Source organism: Xenopus laevis, chromosome 7S, assembly GCF_017654675.1.
Source record: "Xenopus laevis strain J_2021 chromosome 7S, Xenopus_laevis_v10.1, whole genome shotgun sequence".
Classification (NCBI taxonomy): domain Eukaryota; kingdom Metazoa; phylum Chordata; class Amphibia; order Anura; family Pipidae; genus Xenopus; species Xenopus laevis.
The window spans coordinates 6,563,596-6,584,813 of NC_054384.1; the positions used below are offsets into that span (position 1 = coordinate 6,563,596).

The 21,218-nt window shown below is 37.4% G+C and overlaps 1 protein-coding gene across 4 annotated transcripts in view; it reads right to left on the minus strand.

Moving 5' to 3' along the window:
- LOC108697174 (protocadherin-15) overlaps positions 1 to 21,218 on the minus strand; it is a 404,849-nt gene that overhangs the window by 22,026 nt on the left and 361,605 nt on the right. For 2 of the 4 annotated variants that reach the window (XM_041570855.1, XM_041570854.1), the window contains 4 exons: positions 16,805 to 16,813; positions 12,178 to 12,288; positions 6,939 to 6,944; positions 724 to 2,964 (listed from right to left, as the gene is read on the minus strand). In XM_041570855.1, coding sequence (XP_041426789.1) covers positions 1,290 to 2,964; positions 6,939 to 6,944; positions 12,178 to 12,288; positions 16,805 to 16,813 — 1,801 coding nt within the window. In that variant the 3' untranslated portion in view covers positions 724 to 1,289. Of the gene's footprint in view, positions 1 to 723; positions 2,965 to 6,938; positions 6,945 to 12,177; positions 12,289 to 16,804; positions 16,814 to 21,218 lie in introns of those variants that run through there. The other 2 variants (XM_041570856.1, XM_041570857.1) reach the window with 1 other exon arrangement.

Sequence of the window (21,218 nt, forward strand, 5' to 3'; positions counted from 1 at the left end):
TCTATTGGTCCAGCCTTCAACTGATGGGTCTCCATGGGCACCCTGACCCCCAGGTGTTTTATGACTGATATGGATAATTATAACGCAATTTAGAGCTTTCACCAGTCCCTACCCACTCCAACCTCTAGATATGAAAGCATGATAATATAAATTAAATATATTAATGCTTAAAGTCCTGTACCCAACCAATCTCCATCAAGATGCTCCTTGGTGAAATCCTGATTTACAGGAATATCATGGGTCATGTGAAAGGAAATATCAAATTGATAACAGTGTCAACTACTGATCAGTTCTGCTGACCATCTGATCTGGGAGAAAACTCCAGAAGTTTCTGATGGTCATCTACTATTTTCTAAGCAGACCATCATTCAGAGAATGAACCAGGGTCTCTAGCATGAGGTCCCAAGTAAAAGGCTGATTGCTTAACCACTAGGCCAGCTCCTCCATGTGAGAGGGTGCAACTAACCAGCAGTTGGTATTGTTGTCTCAATTTCATTATATTAGCAGAAGGGCATTGAGTAGTGATGGGCGAATTAATTCGCCAGGCGCGAATTCGTGGCGAATTTGCGAGATTCACTGCCGGCGAATAAATTCACGAAACGACCGTGAAAATTCGATGGTGACAAAAAAACAAAACAGACGCCGGCGAGAAAAATGGGCGTCGGCATCAAAAAACGGGTGTCAACGTCAAAACTGAGCAATTTTACAATAATATTGTGATGGTTCATATTTCCCTTTAAATTAGACTCTGTAGACATTTGTACTTTCTTCTGCTAAACAGCTAATATATGGCCAAAAAGGGTATTTAGTATACAGCAGTTTATTGAAATCACTGATTTCTGTTTATAAAACAGTAAACAATACAATAATTGTTTTAAAAAAATTAAGTATTATAATTTTCACTTTAAGTAATATTTAAAATTTTGCATTAAATTTGATGAAAACATATTCATTTTCTTTTAACAAAATTAAATAGGAATAAAATCTTCATAACCTTCTTCCTAAATATTTTCCTTATTTTGTCCACTGTAATGGCAGAATTTAATTTCACAGTGTACATGCTGTAAGCTAGCTAAGGTGTTTTCAGGCTTTCAAAGCACATATCAAACAATTTATTTTTTTCTGCCATTTGTGCGTTTTTGCCTTTGATGCTAAATAAGTTTGGCAACAGAGTGTGCCTTGTAAAACATTGATTAGTATGTCTGACTGAACATGACGGCTGTTCTCTTCTCCAGTCTCTCTTTATTTTAAATAAGGTGTTTAGAAAACAGAAAAATCAAAGTCTAATTTTACAGTGCTGTGGATTGTGAAGGGAATCGTTTTTCCAGTTCCTCGACAACACAGCTCAAGTTTCCATTTTGCTTTGCATACTCGGGCGCAGTCTCTGGAATCTGATTTTCTGGGTTTGTTAGAGATTGGGATTTTGGTAAGTGTTTTACCACAATATTTGTTTTGTCAATTTGATTGTACATGTTAGCTACAGATTTTTCAATCTCTGCTAAATTGTGAAGATTTTTGAGAATTCCCTTTAGCTCTCTGCGTGGGCCAGGATCTGGTTGAGATGATTCTGATGGTGATGTTTTGATAGGAGATAGTTTGTCCCTTGCAGCAGACAAATCAGAAGGGGCTAAATGAGATAAAAAATTATACAAACTGCTGGAGGTTATAAGGTGTTGGAGAAGGGGTGGGGGTGGAGGTGCTAAAGGAGTTGGTTGAGATTGGGGTGCAGACAATGAAGGAGTATCTAATTGAGGAGGTGTTGGGGAAAGTGTGTCAAGTGGTTCTTCTGGAATAGTAGGTGGAAGTGATGGTGCTGTAAAGGAAAGTGGTGGTGGAGGTGCTAAATGAGTTGGTTGAGATTGGGGTGCAGACGATGAAGGAGTATCTAAAGGAGGAGGTGTGGGGGAAGGTGTGTCAAGTGGTTCTTCTGGAAGAGAAGGTGGAAGTGATGGTGCTGTTAGGGAAGGTGGGGGTGGAGGTGTAAAATTATTAGAAGGAATTGGTATAGGAGGTAAAAGAAGCTGTGAACATGACACTGAATGGGGAAATGGTGGTAGTGGAGGGGGAATATTTGGAGGATCTGGAATAGGGTCTTCAAGAATCGGGAATCGACCAGGTGTTATATGTTTCCGTTCAGAAGGTGGTGTTGGTTTTCGAGTTGGTGGAGGAGAAATGTCATCACAGTGGTCCAAGCGAGTGATAAAGATTGATGGTGAGAGGAAAGGATCAGGTGCATGAGCCTCAGACAAATGCTGGAGTGATGATGATTGTGGAAGTTTGTGGCAAGAAATATTGTTTTGTGACTTGGACTTTGCCTTTGTGGAATCCTGATAAAACTCAACATCTATCACTGATTGCAATTCTTTATTTTCAGAAGGTTTGACTTGCTTGGCTTCCTGTAAAGCATTTTGTTCAAACTGTCTGGCCTGCTCTTTTACACTTAATTTATAAGTTCTAACATTCTCCAATGGCCTAGGACAATCAGTTTTGGGTGAATTTTCACATGATTCGCTCAGCTGCTGTGTCTTTTTATGCTGGCCCTGGATCGGGTCCATTATAACAGGACTGTTAAGGACATCATATGCATGCCTTTTAGAGAAGCATGTTGGCAGAGTCCAAGCACGATGAATGCCCTCTGAGTTTAACAATGAATCTTTGAGAGCTTTTCTTCCTGATTTGCCAAGGGCAAATTTACTTCTCCATGCTAGCTCCATGCTGCTATTACACTGACCTAAGCCTTCCAGGTACAGTGGGTTTTGAGTTGTGAGTGGATTGGTGTCAGAGAGAAAGGTAATGTTACTGGCAGACTTAGGAAGGTTATTGTTTAGATATCCACTGAGACCAGAAAGTTTGTGGGCTTCAATTGCACGCGATGCCAAATTACTGATCAGTCTTTGTCGGTCACCGTCTTGCAAAACTGACTTTTTTCCCCTGCTTTGATGGAAATGATAGAGAAGAATAAGACTTGAAAGAAAAGAAGATAACCACATGTAAGAAAAAGGGGGCTAGAAAGGAAACACCATTTTGCTAATGAACTAATCTACAATAATAAAGAAATATGTAAGAATTGCTTTAAATGTAAAGGAAAAATGATATTGGGAATGGAGAAGATACATCATGATTTGGGAGTGACACACCTGGAACAAGAAAGCCTACTTTATATAAAACAGAGAAAGAGACTGGGAGCAGTTTATAAACTTTGTTGAGCGCATTTTTATTTGCAAATGGGTGTTTTGTGAATCTATTACCCTAAACAATTAAATATTGCACTGTTGTGCCCCTCTTTTTTATTTGATCAGATCCGCACATTGCTCCTCTTTTTCCTGCCGCAAGTTCCGTTCTTTGGGCCTGTCACAGCATAAACACCCTGCGACAGCAGCCCCAGTGTATCCTGGACCCCTCAGTCCAAACCTGCAAATATTTGCTAATGGTAATGGCTTGCACTTGAGATGGGTGTTTGCATGAGCGTAGCCACTCTGCATGGTTATTGTGGGCAAATATACCATTAACAGCTATTTTTGCAAATATTAATTCACAATTTGCGTAAAATATTTGGCAAATATTTTACTGCCACCAAAGTTGTAGTGTAACTAGAATGCAGAACGTGTGCCTAAATATTCACAAATGTGCGATTATGCCATATTTAAAAAGCTCTAAAGGACAACTGCAATACAATTATGCGTGTAATGGTATGGGACCATTTATCCAGGGTTTCCGGATAACAGATACCATATTTCCATAATTCATCCCTTAAGTCTACTTATAACATTAGTATAATGTAGACATTAAATAAACCCAATAGGCTGGTTCTGATTTCAATAAGGATTAATTATATCTTAATTGAGATCAAGTAAAAGCTACTGTTTTATTATTACAGAGAAAAAGGAAATCATTTTTAAAAATGTTGATTATTTGGATAAAATAGCTTTCCAGATAACGGGTTTCCAGATAATGGATCCTAAACCTGTACATTAAATACATCAATCTTGCCTAGCTTTAACCTTAAAAACACAGGGCAAATACCTTCACTGTGTAGATGATTATGTGCAAAGTTTATAAACAGGCCCCACGGAGAATGCGATGGAGAAAGAAAATATAAGAAAAAGAGAGGGACACAAAGAAAGCAAAGGTTGGGGAGAGGAGGAAGAGAAGGTACTTGAGAACAAGGTTTCCAAATTTATATCTCATTTGCTTTCCTAGAGCTTTCGAAACCACATTTTAATATGAGGAACCAAACATGAATATGCACTGACAGTGGCATAACTAGAGTGCGCTGAGCCCCCTGCAAAAACACCTTCAGAGGAGCGCGACGCACTCCGATCGCCATCCTCCTGCCCAATTTCTGACCCTTCCGAATCCCTCCTTCAATCACGCCCACACCCACCCAAACTCCACCCACATCCTGCCCTGACTCCACCCACATCACTGCCCCGACATACGACCCCTTCCTCAATGTTAGATAGCTGCTGGGTAGGAGGGGGGTTTCTTATTAGCTAAAGAGGAAGCAGACGCCACAGTCCAGGCCCCTCTGCAACTGCTGTTTCTGCGCCACTGTCCACAAAAGGAAATACCCAGGAGGAATATTTTCTAAGGTACAATGAATTTATTTATATACTGATTTGTTGACACTCTGGATTTAAACTAAAAAAATGTGTTTGTTTTGCACACAGTGTCGGACTGGGACACTAGGGACCCAGCCAAAAACCTTAAATCAGGGACCCAACCAAAAACCTTAAATCAGGGACCCAACCAAAAACCTTAAATCAGGGATCAACCAAAAACCTTAAATCAGGGACCCAACCAAAAACCTTAGATGAGGGAGCCACTTAAAAACATTATACCAGGGTCCCACTCTCAGTACCATTATTCTTCCTCTCCTCACTCAACCTCTATTCTCCTAGTCTCTTTTCTTTACATACTATAATCTATTATTCCATCTATTTAGCCTCTTTGTTCTCATAGAAATAGGGAATGGCCATGAAATAGGCAATTGTTTAGCAGCATCAGGGCCCACTGACACCTGGGCCCACCGGGAGTTTTTTGTCAAGTCTGACACTGTTTGCACATTCCATTAGATTCACTATCATTAAAATTGTATTGCAAAAATGTTGCACTGTGTGTGTGTGTTTATTTCAGCAGTGCCATTTGTTTGATTAATTTAAGGGAAAGCAAATGTTTGATGGAAACAAATCGATAGAAGATTTTAAGGCAATTGCAATGTAATGGCAATATTAGTTGAAAGAGCCATGTACATTGAAGCTACAGAGACAACAGACAGATTGATAGACTAGATAGACAGACAAACAGAGGGATGGATTTGTGTTGCTGGTTGATCACTTCAACTACACCCAATCTAGCTACTTATCCTAATGAAACTGAAAACTATAATTAAATGCTACATGTAATCAATGACATCATTCCCAGTTAAATAAATTAAAAAATAATAGCATGATCATTTCAGGAGTCTGATGGGAACTATATCCTAACAGATGTTTTATGTTCCTGTTTTTAAAAACATGATATCTAGTTCCATTTCCAGTTTCTGTCAGGCTGACAGTTATCTAATAACAATAAGGGCAGAATCTTTACATGCTAAGCTCTGTGACAGAACTTGCGTGAGTGGGTCAAAGGGGTCAGCAAATGTATGTATAATCTTGTGTTCTGGGCCCAGACATTCTTTCCTTGATTGGTTGTAAATGAATCCTCTGGGGAAGGAACTGAATTTCAATGACATGTTCATGTTTTTTTCATATCCTCGTTTGCCATTTATGGGCTGTTTCTGAGTAGTGAAAAAAATGTCAATAAATTGAAGAGTATCTATGTGCTGTGCAAGACCTGGCATATAAAGATACTGCTGCCTCTGTAATTAGAATTCTGCCAGAAAATAGATCATTAGGACTGAATAAAGAAACCAGTTAATAGCCTTAAAGAGACCTTTTTCATGGGCCATTAATTCTCTGATTGATGTTTTCTGGCTTTTTAATAATAGTTCTTTCCAACTGGCGGCCCGTGGTCCCCCTTTGTGTGGCCCCCAGCATCAAAGTCTGGTTGCTGTGTAAACATTGAAAGCTATAAATACTGAGATTAACTGGTCCCTGCATTGTTTGCACCCCAGACTCAGGCTGTAAAACCCCCTGTTTTGTTCACAATTTTTTTTTCACTTCTCTAAAACCCTGTGTTGCTCATACCTCATACTCAAAATGTGAGTTGTTTACACCTCTCTACTCTTCCTGCCCTATCTTGCTTGTGTGGGCCACACTCTGCCTCCCTACTCTGTCTGTGTGTGCCATATTCTGCCTCTCTGCTCTGCCTGTGTGTTCCCTACTCTGCTTGTGTGTGCCATACTCTGCCTCCCTACTCTGCCTGTGTGAGTGATACTCTACCTGTCCTATGCTGCCTGTGTGTGCCATACTGTGGGAGGTAAGCCTGATGGGGGTCACTCTGGGAGTTTGCTAGCATTTGGAAATAGTTACTATAGTGTTCCTTAAGGTGTTTAATTATCTGCTAGGTGTTGCTATCCACAAGGTGGAAGGAGGCATATGGATTTAAGGGCATGTCTTATTATGACCAAACATTTGTTTTCTTGACATGTTACTACCATTAATATGATATGGTCTTAAAAGTTCTTATGTGGTTTAAACTAGTAGTGGCCAACACAGGTTTCCATTATCGGCCCTCTGCCATGTCGCCCAGAAAAATCCTAGCCCTTAGTACCACAGAAGTTGGACAGCACTGTCTAATAACATTAGCTCAACTTCTAATAGAAACGCACATACTGTAACTAATATTATATTGTAAATGTGCCTAGAGATGATATTATTTGGGCTAGGGTAAGATCCAATTCACATTAAGATTATAAACTTAAAGGAAAAGGGAGGCAAGTACTCTACATACTACAGCAGAAATCTACTCATCTATTCTAGAAAGAGTTTACTTACTGATATCTGTGCATGCAGAAATGGGAGAAAAAGAATGAAATGTTATTACAGGAATAAAGAAATAAGCAACACGGAGAAACATGTGGTTTAACTTAAGAGATTCTTAAAGGAGAAGGAAAGTCTGTTTGCACTTGGGGGTAGGGATGTAGCGAACTGCCGTTTTGGTGTTCGCGAACGCCGTTCGCGAACACCGGCAAAAAATGCGAACGGTTCGCGAACAGTTCGCGAACTTCGAACACCCGCAAAATTGTTCGATTCGAACGTTCGAAGGATTTTTCGTTCGATTCGAACGTTTGAAGGATTTTCATCGTTCGATCGAAGGATTTTCATTCGAATCGAACGTTCGAGGGATTTTAATCGTTCGAACGAATGGAAATGGGACGAACGAATGGAAATCGTTCGATTTTAGCGGTCGAATGGTCGCGAACTCAAATTGTGAACGTTCCCAAACGTTCGCGAACATTAGGCGGACGCGAACGGTCGATGTTCGCGCGAACAAGTTCGCAGGCGAACAGTTCGCTACATCCCTACTTGGGGGTGCCAAAAGCTGAACTTTGACTAAAAAGTGGGCTATTTCGTTCTACTGTGAATGTGTTTACCAGGGGAAATTTGAAGAAAGAAGACACCGGTAGAGGATCCCTCCATGGTGCTCACCACCCAGGGTTTCAGGTAAGTCAATACAATCACCTGGGGGTTCCTAACATTGGGCACCCCCAAGTGCAAACAGACTTTTTTTTCTCTTTTAAAGTTTATCTTATATTCTGCAAGTGGATGATTGTCCTCCATGTGGATCTAACACGTCATTCTCTTTTGCTGTCAGAAGTCTCCTCCACCCACAGCATCTTGATGCCATCCAAAGCCCAGAAGTGAATCCTTATTATCAGAAGCACAAAGGCCCTCAGTAGCTCCATAATAATCATTAGTGATGGGCAAATATGATCTGTTTTGCTTCAACGAAAATTCATGAAACTGACAAAAATTTGCCAAATGCATTAAAGTCTATAGATGACATTTTTTTTTTTGATGTGCTACAATTTTTTAAAAAGATTTTCACGCATTGGAATCTGAGAGTAAATTTTTGCTCATTACTACTAATCATATTTGTAGTCAGCTCATCAAAGTAAGAGGTGCCTTGCTATAACTCTAAAATCTCCCTGATAATTTTTGCCATTATGGTCATTAATGGTCCTTACATTTTTACAGAGGGGTTCTCTTCTGAGTGTTTGTTCTTGATTATTACATTTTAAACCATACACAGGTTGATATTAGCTGCTGACTATGACACTGAAGACTGAGTTGATACCTTATTGACCCATGTATAGGGAAAAAGTCAGCTATCTCAGCCAGCTTAAAAATGTATACAGTCCTCTCCCAGAAGGTATGCTGAGACTAAACACACCACACTTATTAAGTTTAACACATGGGTGGCCTTATTGGGCAAATATATGCTGTTTTGGTAATCCTACCAATCAAGAGGATCATTTCATGAATGCCCAGTGCATATGTAAATAGGAGCTATTGATGATCATGTCTGAAAAAAAAGCTCTCTTTCTACTTGTGGCTTCAAAAAAGAGGGAGCATTGGGGGAAGAAAATTGGGATATGATTTGGAGAGAAAACATGCTTGAACACCTGAACTTCCAGCTTGGAAATTAAATTTGAGTTAGATTTGAGGTGAGAGATCATTTGCTGTCCTAAATATTATATGGCTGAATGACTGATAAACCAAGGTTATCTGATATTTTTAACCTGTAAGCTGAGCGGAGGGAGCGGGGCCCTGACCAAAGGTAACCTGTCAAAGGGCGATTGAATTGAAAAAGTCTGATAATAACTGCTTCTATTTCTACATGAAGTTCACCTCCAATGGAAAACAGCTATGTGTTATTACCTCTCCTGCATTGTCATCCATGCCTATCATAACTCCTCCACTGCCACAGACTCACTTAAAGATGAACGTGGGTCCTATTTCACTAGAACCCTCTTTTAATGTCCATAGACAAAGAACTAGGAATTAAATATATAATGCATCAAAGGCGAGACCTTGTTGTGACATGGAAATGTAGGTGATTTTTTAAATTCAAATTGGAATTTTTAAAAGACACTTTTACTTTTATGAGGCTTTCTACAGTTTTTCTCTGTCTATTTAAAACCATAATGATGTGCAATTAGCTTCTATTTTAGTTACAGTTTTGATACAGTTTTGAATTCTCTGCATTCATTCATCTAAGCCAAGTTGCTAACCTGGCACCCTGAATCAAAGGTTATGACCTACGGAGTCTGCAGGGTATTTAAAGTGATAGATGAAAACATTGAATATTTTTGTTCTTTTAACTGCCAGGTGCAATATTGAGGAAAAAAGAACTTGCTGTCACTCATTATGTGTCACTACATCTGCCAGAATGGTTTAAAAGAAAAATACTTCTTGATTTAATTGAACAGAAAGTAGGAAATGTGGATGGATGTTTTTTTAAATCTTGTAAAATTTCTCACAAATTCGGGACAAAATGTGAGAAAAAATAGAATTCGGTGAGGAGCATACATTTGTTCTATTAAAACTGATTCAAATTTCAAATATATACAAAATATTTTATAGAGGTCATTATCCTCATATTTTGCAACATGGGGTAAATGATTTTTTTCTTTAAATAAACAAATTTCAAAAAGCTTTGACACGCATGACCTCACTAAGCATATATTATAACTGATGACATCACTAATCCTTGTCTATAAGTATAAAGTTATTCATAGCTATTGGTTCTCTATCTGCTAATTATTCTATTGTGTTAATCCATTTCGAGCTATTGTCTATAAACCTGTAGCGTGCACTATATATAAATTAAGGGTAATTAATGAATGACTGGATGATTGAAGTTGAAAGCACAGTAGCAGAAATAATGTAGAACTAAGAGGCTTATTCATCTACATTTTTATTTTGTTTTATAGGCTTTTGAAACTACGACTAAACGCAAAAACTTTAAAACCATGAATGTCATGGGATATAATAAAAGATCCAAGCATAAAAAGTATGAACGCAAAAAAAAGACAATGCACTAAAAATATGAATACCCCGAAAACCTCTATAAATTGTTTTTTCCTTGTAGAGGAAAAAATCCAAAAACCTCTGATTGGATTAAAAATGCAATAGGATCAGCAAGCACACCTCCCATTGACTTCTATAACACCTTGACAACTTATACTTGGAATTTTTGTATTAAAGGTATTCATTTTTTTTTTACTTAATATATTTTGAATGTTTATAGTTTTTTAGAAATATAGAAAAACACAATTTTTTGAGATTTGTGAAAAAAATCACAATTTAATTGATAGTTAATGGGCCACTAAAAGTCTCACTTCCATTGACAGTACTGTAACCTTGGCCTTATAATGAATAACAATTGTTCCCTACAATTATTTCTTTTGAGCAGCAAAATGTGCTCTGGAGTGTTAGAGCTCAGCTGCAACACTGAGCTCTAACACCACACCTAATGGTAATGCCCAGGAAATGAACAAGCATTGCATTAATACTAACTATGTGAAAGTCTATGTGGGCTGTCAGTTGGGTAAAATAATTTCCCCCTTTCCAATGGCATAGTCATTGGAAAATGATGAGTGAATAAAAATTTTAAATACTTTTTTAGAACATGCCTTAAAAATCTATTTGATAATTAGATGAACAAAAATAGTTTAGTGAGAAATCTTAGTGGTGCTTATAATAGACCCACTGGTACAAAAAATACTTTTTTTTCTGGTTGAGGTTTCACTGTAGCTTCTAGTCAACTTACTAAGGTCACCTACTGAGTGCAGCACTTGGTGAAAGCTTACAGATAAAGGGTGAACTTCCAAACCAGGATATTCTAAAATATAATCCCAATTTAATACATGATTTTTAAGACAAAAGATGAACTCCCATTATAGAAGCCAGAAAATTCTAAAAATATATATTCAAGCTAATAAATGATTTTCCTTCAAAAGGTGATACTATCCTTTAAAAGCTTGAACAATTTTCAATACAGTATAATCAAAGATTAGAACTAGCAGAATCCATCTTTTAGATTTTTTTTACACTTAACAGAGGTATTTCTAAGCATTTCATATTCTACTCAGTAACAATCTGCCCTATCAGCCTAGTGATCTTTTTTAAGCATACAATCAGCCTGTGGGGTTACATTGAACAAGGTCTTCATTTGCAACCTTTTCCAGCTCTGGGCAATGTGGGTCATTTTCTTTTATCAAAACCAAACGTTATATTGTAACGTGATTCTCTTCAGTTGGCTAAGTCAGTTTTATTCATGCTTTGCAATGTGAAGAGTATGGGTCCAAAAATGAAAGGATTACAGAAGCACAATTTCAGGAAAATACTTTCATTTTTTTTTCAGGCAAAATGATTATGTTAATCCTCTTGAGGTTTAATACTATTTACCGAAATTTTATTACATACACCGTGCATGTTTGCAAAAGCCATTTGATGACAAACTTTTGAGGAAATCATTGAGGTCTGTAATCGGTCAAAAAAGACACAAACACAGTCGATGATGTTTGCAAAGGTGTTTGGGAATGTTTTTGGCACAAAACATATTACATTCCCCCAAAAGTATCTAGTGGAGGAGAGTCAAGTTATTTCATCCTTTTTTTAAAAATTTTTTTTTAAATTATTCTTTATTGAAGAGCACCTTGATCTTGGAGCACCCAAAACCAATAGATTTTATGAAGGCTAATATTCAAAATTTTGAAGTTGAAGGTTCCATGTCCTTTAATTCCTTTGTTTTCAAGATAAGACCTTTAAAATAACTGCATTTACTGATTATGAAATGCAACAGAATACTGTATACTCTACTTCCCATCACATTTGGATTTCAGTAATGAAGCAACATTCAGAAGCACCGTTTCAATAAAATAAAAATCATAGCCTCAAACCATGTAATCATGGTAATTTACAAACCTTTCCATGTAGGAAACCGAAAATGATTTATCATTTGTCTTCCATAGAGCTCAGCCACTGAGAAATTATGTTTGGATTTTTTTTTTGTGTGTGTTATTTTTTCAAGATCGTTGTTGGAGAAAATTGTGTGAAGTACTTTAAGCTACAGTATTACTTGCTTGGATACATCCATATTTAACATGAAAAGTTCTAAAAGTTCCGAACAGTGTTGCAAAACGAGGCACCCACATTTACTTTAAGGTATTCCAGAGAACTCCTAGTATATTAATAACACAGGAAACTATTAATATTCTGTACTTACATAGTGCTGCCACCCAACTCTTCATACAGATTATTGGCAGCAGGAGTTGATGGTTTGCCTGTTGGTAATGCCATCTGGATCCTTGCTGTCTTTGCACACTCAGCTTGTCTCCTGTTTTAATGGGAAAACATTGGAATTAAAGGATATAAAGACTTAAGCGCTAACGTGCTAAAATGTAAATGATATAATATTGTGATACTTCCAACTAATATAAAATCTATATGAAGGGAAAAATGAAAAGAAAAATTAATTTCTAAAAAAACATTTTTTGCTATGTTTTTATCAAAGGTTTAGACCTTCATTTGAATTCTCACTTGATTGAGTAATTCTTGTGCTTTAGTTCTTCTCACTATTTGTATGGGGTCTGACCTAGTTAAATACCCAGTGAGTGACAAATGCTTGCCAATTAGTGTGTGGGTGTACTGTAAATACAGAGCTGCTCCATGTGTTTTGTGCCAAATTACTATTAATTTTATTTTGACCCTTTGAAACAAAAACATCATCATATTATATATTACAAACTGTGATCCTGGGATTTGAATAGGTAAACCTCTGACTGCATTAGGCATACCTAGAAGAGATGTTAGCCATATGCTCAATTTCTGATGTCTATGATTTAGAAAGTATGATAAAGCTTTGGCTATTGTATCTCTCCTATGCATGATCTCTTCTATCACTCGACTCTTGGCTCCTGACATGTGTTACATATGCAAGGTGGTACTAGATAGATAGACCTGCATGAAAATGGAAGCTTGTTGTAGACCTTGTTGTAGAATATAAGTGCTATGACTAAACATCTATCTATTGAAAAATAATGATTTCTGATGTGCCTAAAATTAAGGGCAGTTAGGGGTCCTTTATTCTGCAGTACACACCACTTACATTCCTGTAGAGCAGGGAACTTGGAAAAATGCTTTCCACTTTTTAATGCTTTCAAAATCCATGTACAAACCCAGGAGATGTAAAGCTTATATAATTAATATTACACGTGAAGTGCAGTTCTATGTCTATATCTAACTGTTTAGACTTTACTGATACTCCTTTGGCAACAGCTAAAGAAACCCGAGTGCTACTCTGTGAAGATTACAGCTAACAATGCCTGTTATCTCCTCATAGGTAACTAACCTTTACCTATTTAATCTCAGATTTTAATATATAATTCATGTTATTATAGTCTCTTGGGCAATAAAAATATGCCTTTTCTTAAGAATTTGATTATTGATTCTACAATGTTATGGAATTCAAGTGGGTCAATAACATTTCTTGGACGTGACTGTTTCTGCTCTATTTTTCGTTCCATCCACCCTTTGTAGAATTCCCTACTTTTCTTGGCTCAGTTCAATGATTCTTATAACTGAAATCTAAATTTATGATAGGGAGGGGGTGTTAACACACCAACTTGCAGTGCAGCATTAAAAAGTGACTGAGGTTTCTTAGAGCACATGTTACATGGCTGAGGACACCTGAGAAACTAAAAACATGTCTAGCCCCATGTCAGATTTCAAAATTAAATATTAAGAAATCTGTTTCCTCTTTTGAAAAACAGATTTCAGAGCAGGATTCTGCCGGAGGAGCATTATTAACGGATGCATTTTGTAATAAACATATTTTCCCATGACGCAACAATATACTGGTGCACTCTGTATCTGTATCACTTGTATCATTAGGTAATGTGTTGATACAATGATACAATGAGTTCAGAGTGCATCAATATATTGTTGTGTTTTGTATATATGTGTGGGGAAATTTGGCAGAGATTCCCGGTTTGACTTGCACCTGGCTAATTAATTAAAAGGAGTGCAGTCCAATCTACACAGTTGTTCCCATGACACCGTACAAACTTTTTATCTGGAAAACCTCAGGTCCCAAGCTATCTAGATAATAGATCTAATACCTGTATAAGTAAATACCTTGTAAATGTCAACAACAATTTCTCTAGAACCCCGGTACCAGCACTGAATCTGTAGAGTTGCACAGTAGGGTTGACGGCTGCAATCTTAGGCCTCCTCATATCTGGTTTCTGGCTCCTGGGTGGCAATCTCCAGCCAGGAGCATGCACAGCAGAAGCTGACGTGGTCCTCGTCTCCACAGCATATGTTCAAGGCATGTGATTTCTGTACAGGATCCAGAAACTGGATCAGACCACCAACCATACTGCACAACTCAGATCCATCAGTGTTATGGTGACCTTTCAGGGAAGACAACTATGTGCATCAGGTGGAACCAGGAGGACTGGGGCTTCATTCTGCTTTAATTATTGTTACTGGTGATGGATGAAAAACTAGTCAGAATGTATGATAGAACTGCTGCTTTTTTAGAAATGAGACATATCCAGTGTGACTGTAACACTTTCTGGTAATTTGTGTGAAAACGTATACTTTTCACTTCTACAAACTGTATCCTTTATAGATAGTGTCAGTGAAACATGATTAATGTCTATATTGTCCCAGACTAAAGAGCTGCTAATCCAAGCATCACAACGGGCACGTATGTCCAATTAACACGTTGTACTGCTGTTCATTTACTAAGCTTAATTTCAATTTTCGCCAAGTTGTTTGATGTGAAAACAAATGCCAGATAATGTCTGCGTTTTCTTTTCAGCAGTAACAGTGGTGGAAGACACGTGAGTATATTGATGAATGGCTTGCAAACCCTACTGCACCTGTTTAACTGCATTATTCTCTCGGAACAGGGGGCTGGTAATGAATTTGTTCTGATACAGCTGGAAAAATGCCCAACTCAGGCAGGTTGTATGTTTCTCCACACAAATAGTCCAACACCGCATTCTGCTAACTCCACTGAAGACAAAGCTTTTCTACAAAGTTAACCTGTAATTGTTACTTATCTGGGGCTGTAGCGTCTGTTGGAGGTTTGAGAATAACAGGAACTATTTTATATCTTTATATTCTAATTTTAAAGTAAAAAAACCTTGTCCTACTTTAACACTCTAAATTATATTTTTTAACAAAGGCAGGCAGATAGAAAGAGCAATAATTCTCTTACATTTGGAGGCCTCCAAAAAGACAACTGAAAATGTTATTACGGCCATCAGTTACAGGTCAATAAGGCTAACATTTTGCTAATGCCAAAGAGGGTTGATCTTTTCATAACTTGTAGCAGACTATACAACAATCAATCAGCAATTAGACTTGCTCAGGCAGGATACTGAAATTAGATATCTGATTGGTTGCTTATCACTAAATGAGCCACAGGGAGTTAAATGTATGTAATACAATCATTCACATACAAAGTGTAAAAATATACTTTCTACTGAAAAATCAAAAAAAAAAAAAACAATTTAGCAACATACTGTAACTCTGCCTGCAGCTTTGCATAATGGAACGCCTCCATAATATCCTTATCATTTACAGTAGGGGGTACATTATCCCTTATAATACACGAGTGATACTCAGAGTTCCCTGTATAACTCAGCCTGCAGCCTTGTGTCTTTATATGGTCACAGAACAACCCCTCAGTGACTTCTAATATCCTTATCATTTACAGTAGGGGGTACATTATCCCTTATAATACATGAGTGATACTCAGAGTTCCCTGTATAACTCAGCCTGCAGCCTTGTGTCTTTATATGGTCACAGAACAACCCCTCAGTGACTTCTAATATCCTTATCATTTACAGTAGGGGGTACATTATCCCTTATAATACATGAGTGATACTCAGAGTTCCCTGTATAACTCAGCCTGCAGCCTTGTGCCTTTATATGGTCACAGAACAACCCCTCAGTGACTTCTAATATCCTTATCATTTACAGTAGGGGGTACATTATCCCTTATAATACATGAGTGATACTCAGAGTTCCCTGTATAACTCAGCCTGCAGCCTTGTGCCTTTATATGGTCACAGAACCCCTCAGTGACTTCTAATATCCTTATCATTTACAGTAGGGGGTACATTATCCCTTATAATACATGTGTGATACTCAGAGTTCCCTGTATAACTCAGCCTGCAGCCTTGTGCCTTTATATGGTCACAGAACAACCCCTCAATGACTTCTAATATCCTTATCATTTACAGCAGGGGGTACATTATCCCTTATAATACACGAGTGATACTCAGAGTTCCCTGTATAACTCAGCCTGCAGTCTTGTGCCTTTATATGGTCACAGAACAACCCCTCAGTGACTTCTAATATCCTTATCATTTACAGTAGGGGGTACATTATCCCTTATAATACATGAGTGATACTCAGAGTTCCCTGTATAACTCAGCCTGCAGCCTTGTGCCTTTATATGGTCACAGAACAACCCCTCAGTGACTTCTAATATCCTTATCATTTACAGTAGGGGGTACATTATCCCTTATAATACATGAGTGATACTCAGAGTTCCCTGTATAACTCAGCCTGTAGCCTTGTATCTTCATATAAGATGTGATGACTTTTGTGACTGTGATAATGTGTCTTCCTATCGCCAGTCTATTTTCCTGAGTAAATGTAGATCTTTTTCTTGCCAAATTGCTCTTTTCATACATTTAAATCAAATAGCAAATCAGCAAATATCCTACAATGGTTTCCAAGCAAACCAAGCAGTTTGTAAAATGGAAATGTTTGCAGTAGTGCAGTATTTAAGGTATTACGTAAAAAAACCATAATAAGAATTCTATACTTACTCCTTAAACCTTGTTTCGTGCAGCAACGGCAGAAAAGGAAAGAGAAGAAAAAAAAAATGTTAGAAAAGTTACTAATACTGTCTGTGTCATATCACAAATGTATCTTTCTGTTAATGGCATTCTAATAACTGAAATGTTCACACAAGTTAAATGAATGTAATATCCTTTACAAAGGCATTATCACTATTGTATAAGTTGCTGTTGCAATAAATTACTAGGGATGTAGCGAACTGTTCGCCCGCGAACTAGTTCGCGCGAACTCCGAACGTTCGCGTCCGCCGAATGTTCGCGAACGTTTGGGAACGTTCGCATTTTGAGTTCGCGTTCGATCGTTCGACCATTCGACCATTCGAATTCCTTCGACCGCTAAAAATCGAACGATTTCCATTCGTTCGAACGATTGTAAGCATTCGATTCAATGAAAAGCATTCGATCGAATGGCTTCGATCGTTCGATTCGAATGAAAATCCTTCGATCGAACGATTAAAATCCTTCGATCGTTCGAATCGAACGATTTTAGCGGTGTTCGAAGTTCGCAAACTGTTCGCGAACGTTCGCATTTTTTGCCGGTGTTCGCGAACGGCGTTCGCAAACACCAAATCGGCAGTTCGCTACATCCCTATAAATTACACAGAAAGGAAGATGTTGGAGGATAAACAAAGTTCTGTATGCTAAGCATTCTTCTGGCTTCTTCCATCATCCGGATTACACTCAGAATTTAGTTATTAATGATAAAGTCATTTTTTATAATTACAGTAGCTTTATGGTTCACACTACTTGAAGCAAATGAAAGATTAAATAGCACAGTACAATTACACTCTTGGCTGAATTAATCATGCAGTGTATTCTGGGGAAGGATTTATAATATGTTTTTATAGTCGGGTCCCTGGTTGGACCCGTGCAGTGAATTTGTTAGCCACTTCTTTTCAAAAAGAATAATTGTGCTTTCTTGGAGAGCCTTCGGCCTGTGTCTGAAAGAATTATGTACAGCTGCTAAGGCCAATCTATTCAAATCTGCCAACAGTGCAGTTCTCAGAAAGTTCTAGATTTCAGGGGATTCATCGCTGTTAAACAAATCCACTGATGGTTCACAAAGCTTTGTTACAATAGATTCGCTATTTTTTGTTCCAAAATAATGGCGAGCGAAACTGTGACAAAAATTTGCTTTGAAAAAAAAAAATTTCACAAACGTAAGAAATGCTTGAGAAAAATACCAATTGAATTTAATGCATTTGGAGTGAGAAGCAAAGTTGCCCATAATTAGTGATGGGCGAATTTATTCGCCAGGCCCGAATTTGCGGCGAATTTGCGCGATTCGCCTCAGGCAAATAAATTCGCGAAAATTCGCTGACTAAAGTTTGCCGGCGTCAAAAAAAAATTGTCGCCGGCGTCCAAAAAAACAGACGCTGGCGTTAAAAACAGGCGTCGGCGTCAAAAACAGGCGTCAGCATCAAAAAACGGACGTTGGCGTCAAAAACGAGACGCCGGCGCAGTTTCGCGAATTTTTCGCAAATTCGCCCATCACTACCCATAATATATAATAATATATATTTTGCTATAAAAAAGTTGCAGCGACTTTAAAGCATTTTGCAAACAGCACAGACCCACTCAATGCTCAATGTCAATGCTCAATGTTTCAATAACAACTTTTGAGTTTCTCAACCTACATTTTCGGACAGATTTCACCTGCTGTAATTGGCTGATTCCAGTGTGAGCCAGCAATTTCCATTGCACAACTGGCACAGATCAAGGCTGGGTGGTTTGAAGTAGGCATGAGGTGGCCAATTTTTTTATATTTCAAGTCCAAGTTGCAATTCAAGTTTTTTTCAAAATGATTGGAACTTGTCATGATTCATAGTTATAGAAGTTTCCATTTATTTTTACAAATCCAAAGTTTAAAAATAAAATAGTTTATGGGGGTTATTTACTAAATCCAACAATTTCTCACTATTTTCTTTAAACTACTTAGACCAAACTCCCATCCACATTCTTACCGTATTTTTCAATAAATTAAGGATTTTTTAGATTTGACGCCTGAAAACCCAAATTTTTTCGTATTATTGCCCAAAAACGACAAGTTCTTCTAATTATTGTAGGAAACCCAGCGCAGATCATAATATCTTCCAAATGTAAACAGGACGTCTGCCATTGACTTCTAAATGACCTTGTAGGTTTGAGATGGAGTACTTTTTATAAGGATTTTTAGCAGCTTCAGGGTTTAATAAATCTCAAAAAATATGTTTCTTCTTTCTATGAAAAAATTTTGTTTTCTCTTTTAAAACGCCGACCAGAAAAAATCACACAATAATAAATAATTCCCTAAATGTTGAATTTACACAACTGAGCTCACCAGATTTTAGTAGTCCAATTTTTTCGTTGAAATTTTTGATGAATATCAGAAACTTGAGTTTGGAAAACTCAAATTTGAAAAAAATAATATAAAATTTTAATAGATGTGCCCAATGCTCAAGGAAACACACTAATAGATTATTTATATTTCAAATACTATGAAACAAAAATGATAAAACTTATTTGTAAAAAAACATGTATTATCAGTTCCGGCCATACTCATAGGTTATCTATAATCTACTCCTTGAAAACAGGCCAGTCAACACCTAATGGAATCATCTGACAGGGTTGTATCACCTCTTCTTAACAATGACCTTTTTCCATTAAAATGTGTGGTGTTGTCCTTTTTCGATGATTCTTTCTGTCATCTCTTGCAGAGACTTTTTTCAAAAGTTATAACAATTTATACAAGTTTTCAAGTTTTTCACTAGAGACTGAATTTTGCCATAGAGAATTCATCATTGGTCAATGGAATAACTTTTAAGTGAAGCATATCCTAGAAACTAGAGTCCTCATGCAATTTCAATCTACAACATATTCAACTTTCCAGAAAAACATGATTCAATCTAAGTAGCATTAGGAGCAGGCACAAGTAAAATTATGATGAAAACACAGTTTACACGAATTGCCGCAAAACCCAGATGCAAAGATTCTCAAACATAGGGTTTGCTTGTAATACTACTGCTGTCCTTTGGAACAATGATTTTGAAGGGCAGAACTTTCTGTGCCACTAGCAACCAATCAAGAAGTAGCTTCAATCTGATTACTATAAGTAGAATAATGAAAGTCAATTCATGATTGGATGGTTGACTGTTGATGTGATTGACTCACTAGTAGTAGTAGGAGTTATAGTAGCATTACAGTGTAATACTGCATAATAACTTATTTAAATGTAGATTGTTCAACGTTGACGTTGACCCTTCAGTAGTGAGAGATGAATCTGATCAGTTTAATTTAGCTGAAAATTCACGAAACGGCAACAAATTTGCCAAATGCCTATGTGCAACAATTTTTTTTGTCTACGGGCATCTTTTTTCAAGGTGAAACCTGACGAAAAATTTTGCTCATCCCTACTCTTCAGTTGATGATTATTCATAACTAGTGATGAGCGAATTTGTTGAATGGTTGCAAAACGGCATAGAATTGCATTGTAAATTGAAGTCGATGGGCATAAAAAAATTTGTCAATTTTCTTTGCTCCAAATGTATTAAAGTCAATAAGCTTTTTTTTGTCGCAGAATTTTTTTGTCGCAGAAAAAAAAAATTTGCACCAATTTATTTGTCGCAGCAAATTTTCCACTACATATTTTTGATGCAGTTTCATAAAAAAATTGCAGATGGCAAAATGTGGAATATCCATGGCTGGCACAAAAAAAATCATAATTCTTTGCTGCCCACTGTGTGGTGCTGATAGGCATAGTTTATCTACAGTTAGAGGGCTATAGGTTTAACCTGACCCTGTTTCTTAGTGAATGCAATAAGAAACAGTCAATGGACAATATTCACATTCCGCCCCCTGGTGACCCTTGCACAGGGGGTTGGAATGTGTACGTACCAGATGCATCGTTAGCTTGATCCATATTTGTTGGTGTTCTTGGATGAGCAAGAAAAATGAAAACCCACCATGCATAAATGTGCTTTTCTTTGGATTATTATTTTTATTTTGCTCGGATAATGCAAGCTACCCTTTAATATTTATAGATTGCTCACTTGAAGAAGTCTACGTTATGCATGAAAATAAAGATTGTAAGTAGCTCATTAGCGGCATTGCTAGGCCTAACCATTGCCCCATTGCCCAGAAGAAGCAAAGAAAAACATTTGCTTTGTATGGTAATGTTAAGCACTTGTCTCTTAGGTGACTTTGATGAATCACCCAGTACAGTACTTGCTATTCAGATATTCATATCTGCATCATTGGGCCTCTTTTCAAACGTGAGTAAATGTGAAATGTTTTCCGCATACCTGTTAATGAATCCAACACAGAAATCTACTGGCAAAAATGCTAATTCAGCTGATAAATTGACTTTGTGCTTAAGCACAGATAGCCTTAATGCCTAGCCTGCAGC